The sequence below is a fragment of the Camellia sinensis genome, chromosome 6 (genome assembly GCF_055761805.1).
Source record: "Camellia sinensis isolate YWXY chromosome 6, ASM5576180v1, whole genome shotgun sequence".
Lineage (NCBI taxonomy): Eukaryota > Viridiplantae > Streptophyta > Magnoliopsida > Ericales > Theaceae > Camellia > Camellia sinensis.
Genome location: NC_138966.1, coordinates 11,122,041 through 11,135,524, shown reverse-complemented (window position 1 = coordinate 11,135,524; position 13,484 = coordinate 11,122,041). Strand labels below are relative to the sequence as shown.

At 43.3% G+C, this 13,484-nt stretch overlaps 1 protein-coding gene across 4 annotated transcripts; it reads left to right on the top strand.

The window, feature by feature from the left end:
- The first annotated feature begins 3,466 nt into the window (after window positions 1-3,466).
- Window positions 3,467-11,438, top strand: LOC114298420 (squamosa promoter-binding-like protein 14). Of its 4 annotated transcripts, XM_082873294.1 has the most exons (11): window positions 3,467-3,879; window positions 4,354-4,901; window positions 5,198-5,391; window positions 5,480-5,548; window positions 5,645-6,324; window positions 6,442-6,516; window positions 6,604-6,711; window positions 6,792-6,909; window positions 7,097-7,232; window positions 7,322-7,460; window positions 10,896-11,438. In XM_082873294.1, the coding sequence occupies exons 2-11, from the start codon at window positions 4,387-4,389 to the stop codon at window positions 11,421-11,423; spliced, it is 2,562 nt and encodes an 853-aa protein (XP_082729420.1). In that variant the 5' UTR covers window positions 3,467-3,879; window positions 4,354-4,386; the 3' UTR covers window positions 11,424-11,438. The 4 variants fall into 4 exon arrangements, with proteins under 4 accessions (XP_082729420.1, XP_082729417.1, XP_082729418.1 ...); XM_082873291.1 differs by having other exon boundaries at window positions 5,480-6,321; XM_082873292.1 differs by having other exon boundaries at window positions 5,480-6,324; window positions 7,322-7,424.
- The last annotated feature ends 2,046 nt before the right edge of the window (window positions 11,439-13,484 follow it).

The following is a 13,484-nucleotide window of genomic DNA, read 5'->3' as shown; positions in this document are numbered from 1 at the left end:
CAGACACCGCACGGGCGTGGTAGATAGCAGTCATCAGCCTGACCCCCCCTCCTTGGGGCGCAGGACCCCTCTGGGGCTGTTCCTCTATCCTTGGATCAGGGCCAGTTGCCCCACCCTCTACTTGAACTTCTTGGGCGATCTCCACTACTACTGGAACGACCTCCACGACCTCTGAGGCGACCTCTACCATTCTTGTGGCAACCACCCCTCCTGGGGCCTCCCCCACTCCCTCCTTCTCTGCCTCCTGGGCCATAGGGGTCTCCTCTACCGTCATCTCCTTTCTCCTTTTCAAGGCAGGCTCCCCCTCACTTATCTTCACCTTTATTTTCTTCTTCCCTACACTGCCCATCTCCTTGGCCCTCTGCTTCAAAGGATCAATAGGGGCGGTCGTGGCTCAGATTCACCCAAGTCTTTTTCCTCCAGTGATTTTGGGCGCGGTCGGATCCTCTCCCGCGTGATCGGCTTATGCGGTCAGTCTTCCTGTGCCTCATTGAACTTACTAGCTTGGGCGAGGATGGTCCTATCTTTCGCCTCTTGTGCCTTCCTTCTCGTCTCTAATTCCACCCGGTCAAGGTCTCCACTGTTCGGTTGAGGACCCAACCCTGCCGCATACAAGGCTGACGGCTGGACAAGCTTGTCCCACTTGGCCCCCTCCTTCTCCCGCCATTCCTTCACCCTCTTCACCCTCTCCTCCGCTGTTGTCTCCAGTCTTGGCTCTATCGATTTGGTAGGCACTTTCCAAACTGTATGCACCCCAACCCCTCCATTGGCGGACACATAAAAGCACCGCGGCCTCCACCCCTTGATCGACGACGACAGCCCCTCCACCAACCCCTTCCCTGCTGTTGCCTGTAGGGTAACCCAAGTCTCTTGCTGCCCTGACGCCTTGTAGCACGCAAAAAACTCGTCCACTGTCATTTTAGCCCCCTCGTTCGCCTTCGGCCACGCACTCGCACAAGCCAGCAAGATCTTCCACGTGTTGGGCATTAGCTGGCCTAGGGCTACCTCCAACTGGTTCAGTACATTCACCACTATCCGGGGGAGGGACAGCCTTAGCCCTCCCTTCAGCGCCTCCTCGTATAGGGCGAACTCCCCCGGTCGAGCATCAGACGCCCTCTCCTTTGATTCCGGCAGTTTCAACTCTATCTCTGCGGGGATCTGGTACTTCTCCCGCATCCTCTCCAGCTCTTTCGCGGTAATGATCGACTTATCAGCCTTTGTATGCCAATGATCTGGCTCCGCCTGGCTTATCGGCGTTGGGGCCGCCATCATGGTGGAAGAATGAGATCGTACCGCCGGCTCCCCTACTCTCTCTATTTGCCTCTCCACCCTGTACTGCTCCGCCAACTCCACCGCATCGTCATTCCCAAGTGGATCAACCCTGGCGATTCTAGCTTCTTCTTGGGCCATCTCTGTGGTGTGTTTACGAATAGCTTCGGATGCGGGCTCAAGGAAATTCAAAAAATGTCGCAGAGGTGTATCGTCAGCAACAAAGGAGTTAATACTTGGAATGTTTTGATTTTTTGCAAAGAAGTAGGTAAATCGAATAATACCAAAAGCCCAAGGCTTGCCCGTATTCCAAGGGTCACAATTAATTTTCGCCAGTTTGAAAAATTTTCAAAACATCCGCCAAAACTGTCTTTTCAACACCCATCATGACCTATCATTTCATTTTTGGCCTAACGCCTAATCTCCCTCCCCACGAGATGCTGCCACGTGTACGATCACGATTCACTGTCACCCCCCCTTACCCCGTCTTTTCCACTTCAAGTCATCACGTGACACGCCGCCTCTTGGGCCCCGCGCCCCCCACCTCAACCTTCACGGTCGGTCCTCCTCATGGTCGGCCTTCCCACTCGGCCACCCTTCGCGGTCGGTCCTCATCATGGTTGGTCCTTCCACTCGGCCACCCTTCGCAGTCGGTCCTCCTCATGGTCGGCCCTCCTACTCAGCCACCCTTCGCGGTCGGTCCTCCTTATGGTCGGCCCTCCCACTCGGCCACCCTTCGCGGTCGGCCCTCCTCATGGTCGGCCCTTCTACTCGGCCACCCTTCGCGGTTGGCCTTCCTCATGGTCGGCCCTTCCACTCAGCCACACTTCGCGGTCGGTCATCCTCATCTTCTCCATTAATATTCCCTTCGTTGGGCTAAAGCTGCACTTGGAAATGGGGGACTACTGACGTGGTTAGGCCCACAAAGGTCATAGCCCACTATGAACAACCCAAGCCCATCACTTAGAGCCCAACACATAACCCAACTGATGAGATCCTGAACAGCTGGAAGCCAACATGGCACGAAGAACCAATGATATTCAGACACGTGGCAGGTAAAGGACAAGCCACATCAGCAGACAAAGATCTGCAAAGTTATTGCCACTGCTCATCATTATTAATGCAGTCCATCACAGCATTTATTACGACAACACCTTTCCGTCGGAACAGCACCCCCTCACCCTGAACAAGGTAAGCTACATCATAGACTTTCGGCCAAGGTGGCAGGTCGGAAGGGACGGCGAAATGATTACCAAAGGATATAAGCAGACGTTGAAGACAAGAAGAAGGTTAAGTTTTCTATCTCCAATTCATATCTCCACATTCCACCTCTCTCTCTAACTTGCTCGTCAGAAGGTTCGCTGGGGGACTCTCCGTTCCCCTGTTGAACTTGTGTGCAGGTCCTCTGGTGGGCTTAAACACTCAATTATCGGTTGAAGAAGCGTGGATTAATCCGACCCATTCCACCTGGAACCCGTTGTGTAGTAACTGTATTATCAAAAGTAATTAAATAAAATAAAAAATATATTTTTTTCATATTTTAATTAGTAAAAAATAGAGAGCTTTGTTAGAGTTGCTTACAAATACTAGCCATTTGGTTCCCCTACCAACCCACTTTTTAAACCCCAAATTGGGATTTACTGGTTGGTTTTTGCCAAACCTAAAGTTGAATGAAAAAAAAAAACAGTAGCAAGTAGTATTTGTTCGTTGAAAAATAAATAAAAAAATAAAAGGTAAGTCTTGCATCTTTCTTTTACCATCTTCTTCTTCTCAGATTTCAGTCTTTCGTGTTGCGTGTGAAATTCATTTTGTTTTAGATCCGCTAAATTTTCTGGTTTCCGATTTAACTTTTATTTATTTATTTATTTATTTATTTATACGGTGTTTGATTGGGATTTGACAGAATTTAAAAAGAAAAGGTTAAATTATAAATAGATTTTCTGAGATTTCATTATAATAAGAGTTTTTTTTTTTTTTTTTTTGAAAATTACATTTTTTTTATTGAACTTTTTAATTTCATAACAAACTATTCATTTTATTAATAAATTATTAAGTTAATTAATAATTTTTAATCTGGTTAAAAATATGTTTCAATTAATAATTTAAATAATTTTATTTTTATATAAGAAAATAATTATAAATTTCATTTTTTAAAGTTAATTTTGTTAAATAAAAAATTTCTAATAAGGAAGTATTTGTAATTTTTCAAATCACAGAGGGCAAATTATATTTTAAACAAATCTCCAAAAATACATTTATAATTTATCTAAAAACTAAAAAATAAAAATAAACAAAATTTAAATGAAATACACTTCCATTCCACTTAATTTAACACATTTTTATTTTTATTTTTCCATTTCAAATCTGTTCCCAGATCTTCCAAGCAAACAGAGCGTGTGATGTCCTGTTCCTGTTCATGGGTTGGGTGTCAGCTCAGCAGCAGTGAGAGGTCTCAGCAGAAAAGAAGAAGAAGAAGAAGAAGAAGAAGAAGAAACAGTAGCCTTTGATTCTTTCCTTGTGAACAAAATTTGGGCAAAGAAAGTAGGCGTTGTTGTTGTTGTTGTTGTTGTTGTTGTTGTTGATGGAATCTATAAACCCGTGAAGTCGAAGGTACTTGAACAAAGTTATTCCATTATTCAGTAGTGAGTATTCGTTCCCATTGTGTATATATATGTTTGTTGCGTTTCGGAAGTTCAAACATTTGTTTTGGTTCGTTTGGAATCGTTTTCATTTCAAATAAATCATTCAGACATTTTTGCTTCTTCTATGTATATATGTATGTATCTGTATGCTGCATCTCTCATCTCCTTTCCCCGAAACCACCTTCACAATCTTAAGAGGCTAGGCTAGGCTAGGCTAGGCTAGTGTTCGTATGTTACAACCAACTCTAATCCTCTCTCTAATGTTTTCTAAAAATTCCGAACCGAAAATTCTATTTTAACCATTTTAAATGAAAGAAAACCATCTCCCATCATTACTCTTCTTAAAATTTCATCAAATCTGAGTAAAAATATGAACGTCGGAAATTCAGTGGAGTCATCTTTGATTTGATGAAAAAATTGCCTATCTCTTTACTTGATACAGATTTGATGAAATTGTTGGAGCACACTTCATCCCATGGCAAAGAAGCGTAATTTATCTTTTCAGGTGCAGCAACAGTTGGCTTCTGGGTTTCAAATCCCTGGTAACATCTGGAAACCCAAGGACTGGGATTGGGACTGTGTGAGATTCGCTGCCAAACCTTTGGAATCAGATGTATTGCATCTTGGTACTTCACAATTGATCCAGTCTGAGCAACATAAAATTGGCAGGGAAAGTAGCGGGATTTCTACATTATTGGAGAAAAACCCTGTGGACCAAGACAATGAAATCCTTCAGTTGCAGCTAGGTGTCAGCTTGAATTCATTGCAGGAGTGCGTGTCAAGGCCCAATAAAAGAGTCCGATCTGGATCTCCTGGTGGCGGTGGCGGCGGCAACGGCAGCTATCCCGTGTGTCAGGTTGATAACTGCAGGGAAGATCTTTCAAAGGCTAAAGACTATCACCGGCGACATAAAGTTTGTGAGATTCACAGCAAATCAAGTACAGCCTTAGTGGGAAAACAGATACAAAGGTTCTGTCAGCAGTGCAGCAGGTTGACAATCTAAGTTATTCAATCTTCCTCAATTTAAAGTTGATATCATATTCTAATTGATTGTTGGTTTGTGTTCTTGGATGCTTCTTTCTTTGTTCTAGACTTCTACTTCAAAGTGTAGTTTAGTTTGTTTAGATGAATTGAAATGTGTTTGTTAGAATTAGAAGTTTGCCCTCCCCTTTCTCATACTACTTCTATAACTGCCAGTACCACTGATTATTATATCTTCAAAATGATGTGTTATTTTGCTTTGTCCTGTTCGAACCAACATGAAATGCTTCATTGGCTTTTGTTAGGTTTCATCATCTTTCTGAGTTTGATGAGGGAAAGCGAAGTTGTAGGCGTAGACTTGCTGGGCACAACCGGCGAAGGAGGAAAACTCAGACAGAGGATGTTTCCTCACGGATGTTACTACCTGGAAGCCATGATAACGCTGGCAATGGAGATTTGGATATTGTTAATTTGCTAACAGTTTTAGCTCGTGGACAAGGTAAAAGAGTTGGAAAGCTGGATTGATTTTCATCTCTCTCCATCTCTCTCCTTCTCTTACTATTAAAGTACTTATATTTTGAACCCAGGGAATGAAGAGGTCAACAGCCCTAATTGCTCTTCGGTACCTAACAAAGACCAGCTCATTCAGATTCTTAGTAAGATGAATTCGTTACCTTTGCCGGTGGACTTTGAAACAAAGTTACCAGTGTCAGAAAGTTTAACTAGCACTGTTCCCGAACAATCATTTTCAGATTATCAGAACAAATTGAACAGAAACATGTCTTCTGCATCAACCAAGGACTTGCTTGCTGTTTTGTCAGCCACTCTGGCAGCATCTACTCCTGATGCACTTGCAATTCTATCTCAAAGAAGCAGCCAGGGTGTTGAAGCAGATAAAACTAAACTGGCCTGTCTGGAGCAAGCATTAAGTCTTAATATGCAAAGGGGAACAGCTTTTGAGTTTCCTTCAGTTGGAGGGGAGAGTAGTAATACAAGTTACCAGTACCCTGTTGAAGATTCAGATTGTCAAGTTCAAGAAATTAGAGCAAACTTACCTTTGCAGCTCTTTAGTTCCTCACCTGAAGGTGATAGCCTGCCAAAACTGACATCTGCAAGAAAATACTTCTCTTCTGGCAGCAGTAATCCCATGGAGGAGACATCACCTTCATCTTCTCCACCTGTTGTGCAAAAACTGTTTCCAAGGCAGACCACAAGAGAAACTGAGCTGGAAAGGATCTCAACCATTCAAGAAGTTAAGGAAAATGTTGAAATTAGTGCAGCTCATGGTTGTGTTTCATCTCTTGAGCTTTTTGGAGGGTCAAACAGAGGTGCTGATAGTGGTTCATTTCAAACCTTGCCATACCAAGCAGGGTACACGTCCTCATCTGGGTCTGATCATTCACCTTCTAGTTTGAATTCTGAAGCTCAGGTAGTTAGTACTTGTACCTTTCGAGTGGTCTGATTCTTTGGTTTTCCATTTTTATACTTTGGCTAGCTTTATTTTGTTTCTCTGTCATGGGTTTGAAATGAATGTATGATATGTCTTTAGGATCGCACCGGAAGAATAATTTTCAAACTATTTGGCAAGGATCCCAGTCAGTTACCAGGAACACTGCGAACACAGGTTAGAGTTCTTGGCTGTCTGAAACTTTTTAATGTTCTCATTCTGATTGATATAAACACCTATAATTCTTGCTGCCTCTCTTTTTAGGTTTACAATTGGCTGTCTCACAGTCCATCAGAAATGGAGAGTTACATTAGGCCTGGTTGTGTGGTTCTATCCATTTACATATCAATGTCGTCTTCTTCTTGGGAGCAAGTGAGTGAACTGTTGTAACATTAACTTTGTTTTCTTGTGTGGATTTTGTGCTGACGATTGGCTGGGTGGGTGGTTTTCAGCTTGAAGGAAACCTTCTTCAGCATGTCAATTCTTTGGTTTGGGATTCTGCTACTGACTTTTGGAGAAATGGAAGGTTTTTAGTTCATACTGGCAGGCAGTTAGCATGTCATAAAGATGGTGAGTAGTGATAAAATATGCATCAAAGGTTTTCTGTAGGTTATTTAGGCACTACATTATACAATCCAGATAAGCCAAAAGGAAGAAAAATATGGTTTTGCTCAAGTTTGTCATTCTTGCAGTAGAAACTGCTATTTATCGTTACCTCGTTGTTACAACTTGCTTGATCTGTGTTATCAATCTTCAGGAAAGATTCGCCTCTGCAAATCCTGGACAGCATGGCGTCCTCCAGAATTAATATCAGTGTCCCCTTTGGCAGTTGTGGGTGGGCAAGAAACCTCTCTTTTTTTGAGGGGTCGAAATCTGAATATTCCTGGCACCAAGTATGTAGACTGCATTCTTTTGCAAGAATAGTTGTTCCATTTTCATTTATGCTCTTTCTTTTCAGAATTTAAATTATATTGTTGTGCAGGATTCACTGCACACATGGTTACTTATCAAAGGAAGTGCCGGGATCAGCCTGTCAGGAAACCATATATGATGAGAGAAGCTTGGTCCGTTTTAAAATTAATGGGGTGGGTCCTGGTGTGCTAGGTCGCTGTTTCATCGAGGTAGCGCTTTGAATGCAACCGATCCATTTTACACTGAGTGTGAAAGTTTAGAAAATTTGAGTGTAAGAAATAATGTATAGAGAAAGAGAGAGAATAAATTGTATGTATTATTATTGATTGATATATTGATTCCTATTACAATGATTCATGATTCCTATATATAGAAGAGGGTGAGTGTGTAGTAGGTAAGGAGTAGGTGAAGTGGAGGTGGTAGTGGTGTAGTGGGTTAGGTTTAGTGGAGTAGGTGAGGTGGTAGTGGTGTAGTGGGTTAGGTTTAGTGGAGTAGGTGAGGTGGTAGTGGTGTAGTGGGTTAGGTTTAGTGGAGTAGGTTTAAGTGGGTGAAGTAGGTGGAGAGTAGGTGGATTTTAACAGCCCCCCGCAAACTCAAGGGGGATAGGAACTAACCAACTTGAGTTTGGAGAGAGTAACAGAACAAGAAAATACATAAAAATAAAAGAGGATAAGAGACACTGTATGGTCGTGTCAGACCATTGGTGAAGACACTGGATGGTGGTGTCATAACGTTGTAGAGGACACTGTATGGGGGTGTCATAACCATGTAGAGGACACTGTATGGTGGTGTCATAACGGTGTAGAGGACACTGGATGGCGGTGTCAGACCGATGTAGAAGACAGTTTATGGGGTCATGTCGGACCGTTGTAGCAGACAATGTTGTGACAGTTGTGGTGACAGTTTACGGAGTCTTGCTGGACCCTTGTAGAAACTAACCGGAATCAATGTCGGGACAGTTTACAGAGTCTTGTCGGACCCATGAAGGAGCTAACCGGAATCAATGTCGGGACAGTTTACAGAGTCTTGTCGGACCCATGTAGAAACTAACCGGAATCAATGTCGGGACAGTTTACAGAGTCTTGTCGGACCCTTGTAGAAACTAACCGGAATCAATGTCGGGACAGTTTACAGAGTCTTGTCGGACCCTTATAGAAACTAACCGGAATCAATGTCGGGACAGTTTACAGAGTCTTGTCGGACCTCTAAAAAGTCGCACCCTCAAAAGGTGTGCCCAATCTATCAAAAGGTGTGCCATCAAAAGTTGCGCCCTCAAAAGGCGCGCCCACTTCATCAAAAGTCGTGCCCGACAGAAAGCGTCGAGCCATCAAAAGGTGAGCCGGAGACGCGGCGAGGCACGTGAGCGACAGAGCGGCGTGTCGGCCGCGTCGTCAGTGTCAATATAAACCAATGCGAAGTCTGAGGCTTGGAAGCATAACAAACCAGTTGAAACCTCTTCGTTCTCTGTAACATTCTGTAACCAATCCTTCTCTGAAACACTTAGCAACATGGCCTCTTCTTCCCGTCCAGCTACCCAAAACATGGCCTCCTCGTCCCGTGGTCTGCTCACGCTCTTTCCAGAACTGAACGAGCCCACAAGAGAAGTAACTGGTGCGGTGGCCAGTGAACCTCAACCAAACACCTCTGTGTTTGCTCCGTTGAACTTTCCGATGCGGTCGGTGGAGCAAAAAATGGCAGTGCAAACGGACATTGAAGCCAATCAGTATACTTTGAAGTCCTGTGTGGAGACGATGACGGCAGTCACAAACTTGTCGCACCGGCTGCAGAGCAGGACAAATGAGGTGCAACAGTTAAACTCCCAGCTGGCTCTGCTCCAACGCATGTATAAGGATGCGCGAGCAGAGATAAGTGTGCTGAAAGCAGAAAATAAGGAGCTGAAGCGGAAGGCCACCGTGATGTTCCGATTTGGAGGGCTGCCATATGCTGCAGTGGAGGAGCAGGGAGTAGTGATCATGCCCAGTGGAGTGGGAAACACGGAGGCAACACCGGCAAGGGCCGCCCAGGACGGAGGCAAGAAGAAAAGACCGGCGGAATAGGCGAGAAGAAAAATCCCACTGTTCCGATTTGTGTTGGTTGTGTTTTGTGTTTTTTTATTTTTATTTTTATTTATTTATTTTTTTTTTATGGTGTAAAATGCTGATCGGGGTTGATCCCCGGCATGAAGAAATGACAAGTTTGTAAAATGTTGTTTTTTTTTTTTTTTTTTTTTTTTTTTTTTTTTTTTTTTTGAGAGTGTTTTGTTGAAAAAATAAAAATAAAATGAAAGAAAACAAGGGAGAAAGAAAATAGATAAAAAATATTTATAGATGGATTATATGAAAAACATCAGTGCGATTGTTTCAAAATAAAGTGGGGTATTTAAAAAAGAGGAAAAGTGACTTGGAAAAAATAAATAAAAATAAGTGATTTTTGAAATCAAATGGAGGAGAGAGAGGGACAAACCCATGTGATAAAGTGGAGAGAGAGTCGGTGAGTGGGGTGCAAAAGGTGAAGGAGAAATGATGGATTGAAAATGGTTTGTGTCAAAAGTGGACACTGTTAGTGGGGAACATGAGTGCATTGATTATTTGATATAATAATAATAATAATAAAAATAAAAAGTTAGAACAGTTGGAGAGAATGAGTGGAGTATGGTAAGGGTTTCATCCAAAGCCAAAATTTCTGCAGCGAATCACTTCGCAAATCCTAGCATGAGCTTTTTCTCTTTCCAGGCTTATTCATGAATTTCCTGGTGATTTCAAGAGCCTCTGGTGGCATTGTGGCAGAGAACACCCCAACCTGGATTTTGGGTGGCAGCAACTGAGAACCTATCATAGATCTGATTTTTAAAAACCTCGTGACAGCATTTCATCAGCTTCATCCAAGACAAACATTTTGATGTAAACAGGGCGAAGTGATTGTCTCCGCAACATGTCAAACACACGACCAGGAGTACCAAGAACAACATGAACCCCACTGGAGAGAATGCGCTGATCTTCGCGCACACTAGTCCCTCCAACACAAGCATGAACCTTCACACTTTGCTGGGCAAGTTCAAGAGTGGGTGGAAGAACCAAAGCTTGGCACTCAACCAAGCTATAATCTAGCTGCTGCAGAATTCCAGAGCAAAATGTTGCAGTGTTTCCAGTTCCAGACTGTCTCGTCATATGAGGTGAAGAATTCTTCTCCATCAGCCTCACACATGACTACAGTTGCACAAATCTTTGTTGATTTTATCAGCGGAATAGGTTGAGGCCCGGCGGGCGGCTAAGGTGAGGTTGCCGCCCGCCGGGGAAGCGAAAATACTAGGTTTTAAACCAGCTCTGATACCATGTAAGAAATAATGTATAGAGAAAGAGAGAGAATAAATTGTATGTATTATTATTGATTGATATATTGATTCCTATTACAATGATTCATGATTCCTATATATAGAAGAGGGTGAGTGTGTAGTAGGTAAGGAGTAGGTGAAGTGGAGGTGGTAGTGGTGTAGTGGGTTAGGTTTAGTGGAGTAGGTGAGGTGGTAGTGGTGTAGTGGGTTAGGTTTAGTGGAGTAGGTTTAAGTGGGTGAAGTAGGTGGAGAGTAGGTGGATTTTAACATTGAGTAAGTCTGAAATTGTAAAATCTGTTAATGGTATCAACAGGTCGAGAATGGTTTCAAAGGCACCAGTTTCCCTGTAATAATAGCAGATGCTAACATCTGTCAAGAATTGAGACTCCTTGAGTCTGAATTGGATGAAGCTGCAAAAATACATGATACAATTTCAGAGAACCAGATTTGCAATTTTGGACGGCCCGGATCAAAGGAGGAAGTCCTTCATTTCTTAAATGAGCTGGGATGGTTATTCCAAAGGAAGCAAAACTCTTCCACAATTGAGGTTCCTGATTATACACTTACTCGGTTCAAATTTCTATTCATATTCACAGTTGAAAGGGACTTCTGTGCTTTGGTCAGAACCCTCCTAGACATGCTACTACAAAGAGATTTAGATAGGGGGGAGCCATCAAGAGAGTCATTGGAGATTCTCTCAGAGATTTGCCTCTTGAACAGAGCAGTAAAAAGAAGGTGTAGGAACATGGTTGAACTGCTCATTCATTATTCTGTACTTAGTGGTAATGATACTTTCAAGTACATTTTCCCACCAAATCTTGTTGGACTTGGCGGTATGTAAGAATTGATATATTATTGATTGATGTATTGATGTATTACAAGATTGATTTATTCTGTATATTACAATTCCTATATATAGAGGAGAAGATGGTAGTGGAGTGTGTGATAGTGGAGGTGGTAGGTGTGGAGAAAAATAGTGGAGGTAGTAGGTGAGTGGTATAGTGGAGTAGGTGAAGGTAAGATGAGAAATTCTAACAGCCCCCCGCAAACTCAAGGAGGAGAGAAACTAACCAACTTGAGTTTGGAGAGAGTAACAAAACAAGAAAATACATAAAAATAAAAAAGGATAGGAGACACTGTATGGTCGTGTCAGACCGTTGTAGAAGACAGTTTATGGGGTCATGTCGGACCGTTGTAGAAGACAGTTTATTGGGTCATGTCGGACCGTTTGTAGAAGACAGTTTATGGGGTCATGTCGGACCGTTGTAGAAGACAATGTGGTGACAGTTTACGGAGTCTTGCTGGACCCTTGTAGAAACTAACCGGAATCAATGTCGGGACAGTTTACAGAGTCTTGTCGGACCCTTGTAGAAACTAACCGGAATCTATGTCGGGACAGTTTACAGAGTCTTGTCGGACCCATAAAGGAGCTAACCGGAATCAATGTCGGGACAGTTTACAGAGTCTTGTCGGACCCTTGTAGAAACTAACCGGAATCAATGTCGGGACAGTTTACAGAGTCTTGTCGGACCCTTAAAAAGTTGCACCCTCAAAATGTGTGCCCAATCTTTCAAAAGGCGTGCCATCAAAAGGCGTGCCCAATCCATAAAAAGGCGTGCCATCAAAAGGCGTGCCCAATTCATCAAAAGGCGGGCCATCAAAAGGCGTGCCATCAAAAGGCGTGTCCACTTTGTCAAAAGATGTGCCATGAAAAGGCGTGCCAGTTTGTCGGGCGGCAAGAGGCGCGCGATACGCGTGGCTGCCTCGGCTATTTATCCAAGACGAAGGCTGAGGCTGAGGCATACCATTCTGAAACCTCTGAAACCAACCCTTCGCTGAAAAAAAAACTCTACCTCTGCGGAGAGAGAAACTGTGGAACACTTTGTTGCCATTCTGTCACCAACCCTTCCGAAACACTTAGCAACCCAAAAACATGGCCTCTTCTTCCCGTCCAGCTACCCAGAACCTGCTCACGCTCTTTCCAGAACTGAACGAGCCCACAAGAGAAATAACTGGTGCGGTGGCCAGTGAACCTCAACCAAACACCTCTGGTTTTGCTCCATTGAACTTTCCGATGCGGTCGGTGGAGCAAAAAATGGCGGTGCAAACTGATATTGAGGCTAATCAGTATACTCTGAAGTCATGCGTGGAAACCATGACGGCGGTCACAAATTTGTCGAACCGGCTGCAGAGTAGGACAAATGAGGTGCAGCATTTAAATTCCCAGCTGGCTCTGCTCCAACGCATGTATAAGGATGCGCGAGCAGAGATAAGCGTGCTAAGGGCAGAAAACAGGGAGCTGAAGCGGAAGGCCACCGTGATGTTCCGATTTGGAGGGCCGCCATATGCTGCAGTGGAGGAGCAGGGAGTAGTGATCGTGCCCAGTGGAGGGGGAAATACGGAGGCAACACCGGCAAGGGCCGCCCAGGACGGAGGCAAGAAGAAGAGACCGGCAACAGAGTAGATAAGAAAAATCCCGCTGTGGGTGTGGGTGTTTTTTTTTTTTTTTTTTTTTTTTTTGGGTTTTTTTTTTTTTTTTTTTTTGGTTGTTTTTGTTTTTTTTTTGTGTTGTGTTTTGTGGAAAATGGTGATCGCCCCTGACATGAATAAAATGAGTTTGGTGTGCAGTTCTTCGTCTGCTTTTTTTTTTTTTTTTTTTGTGAGGGTGGAAAGTTGGAACAAGCGATGATGGAAAGGACAAATAGAAAATAAAATAAAAATTAAAGGTGGCAAAAATAAAGATGTGAAAAGTGGACTGTTGTGTGGTCTTCAATAAAGATGGGAAAAGCTGAGGACGGGCTTGGTGTTGGGTTGTGTTGGTTTTGTATAATAATAATAATAATAAGAATAGAAAGTTGGCAAAATGGTGGGTGTGCTTGAGTGGAGATCAGTGTGAGGTGTG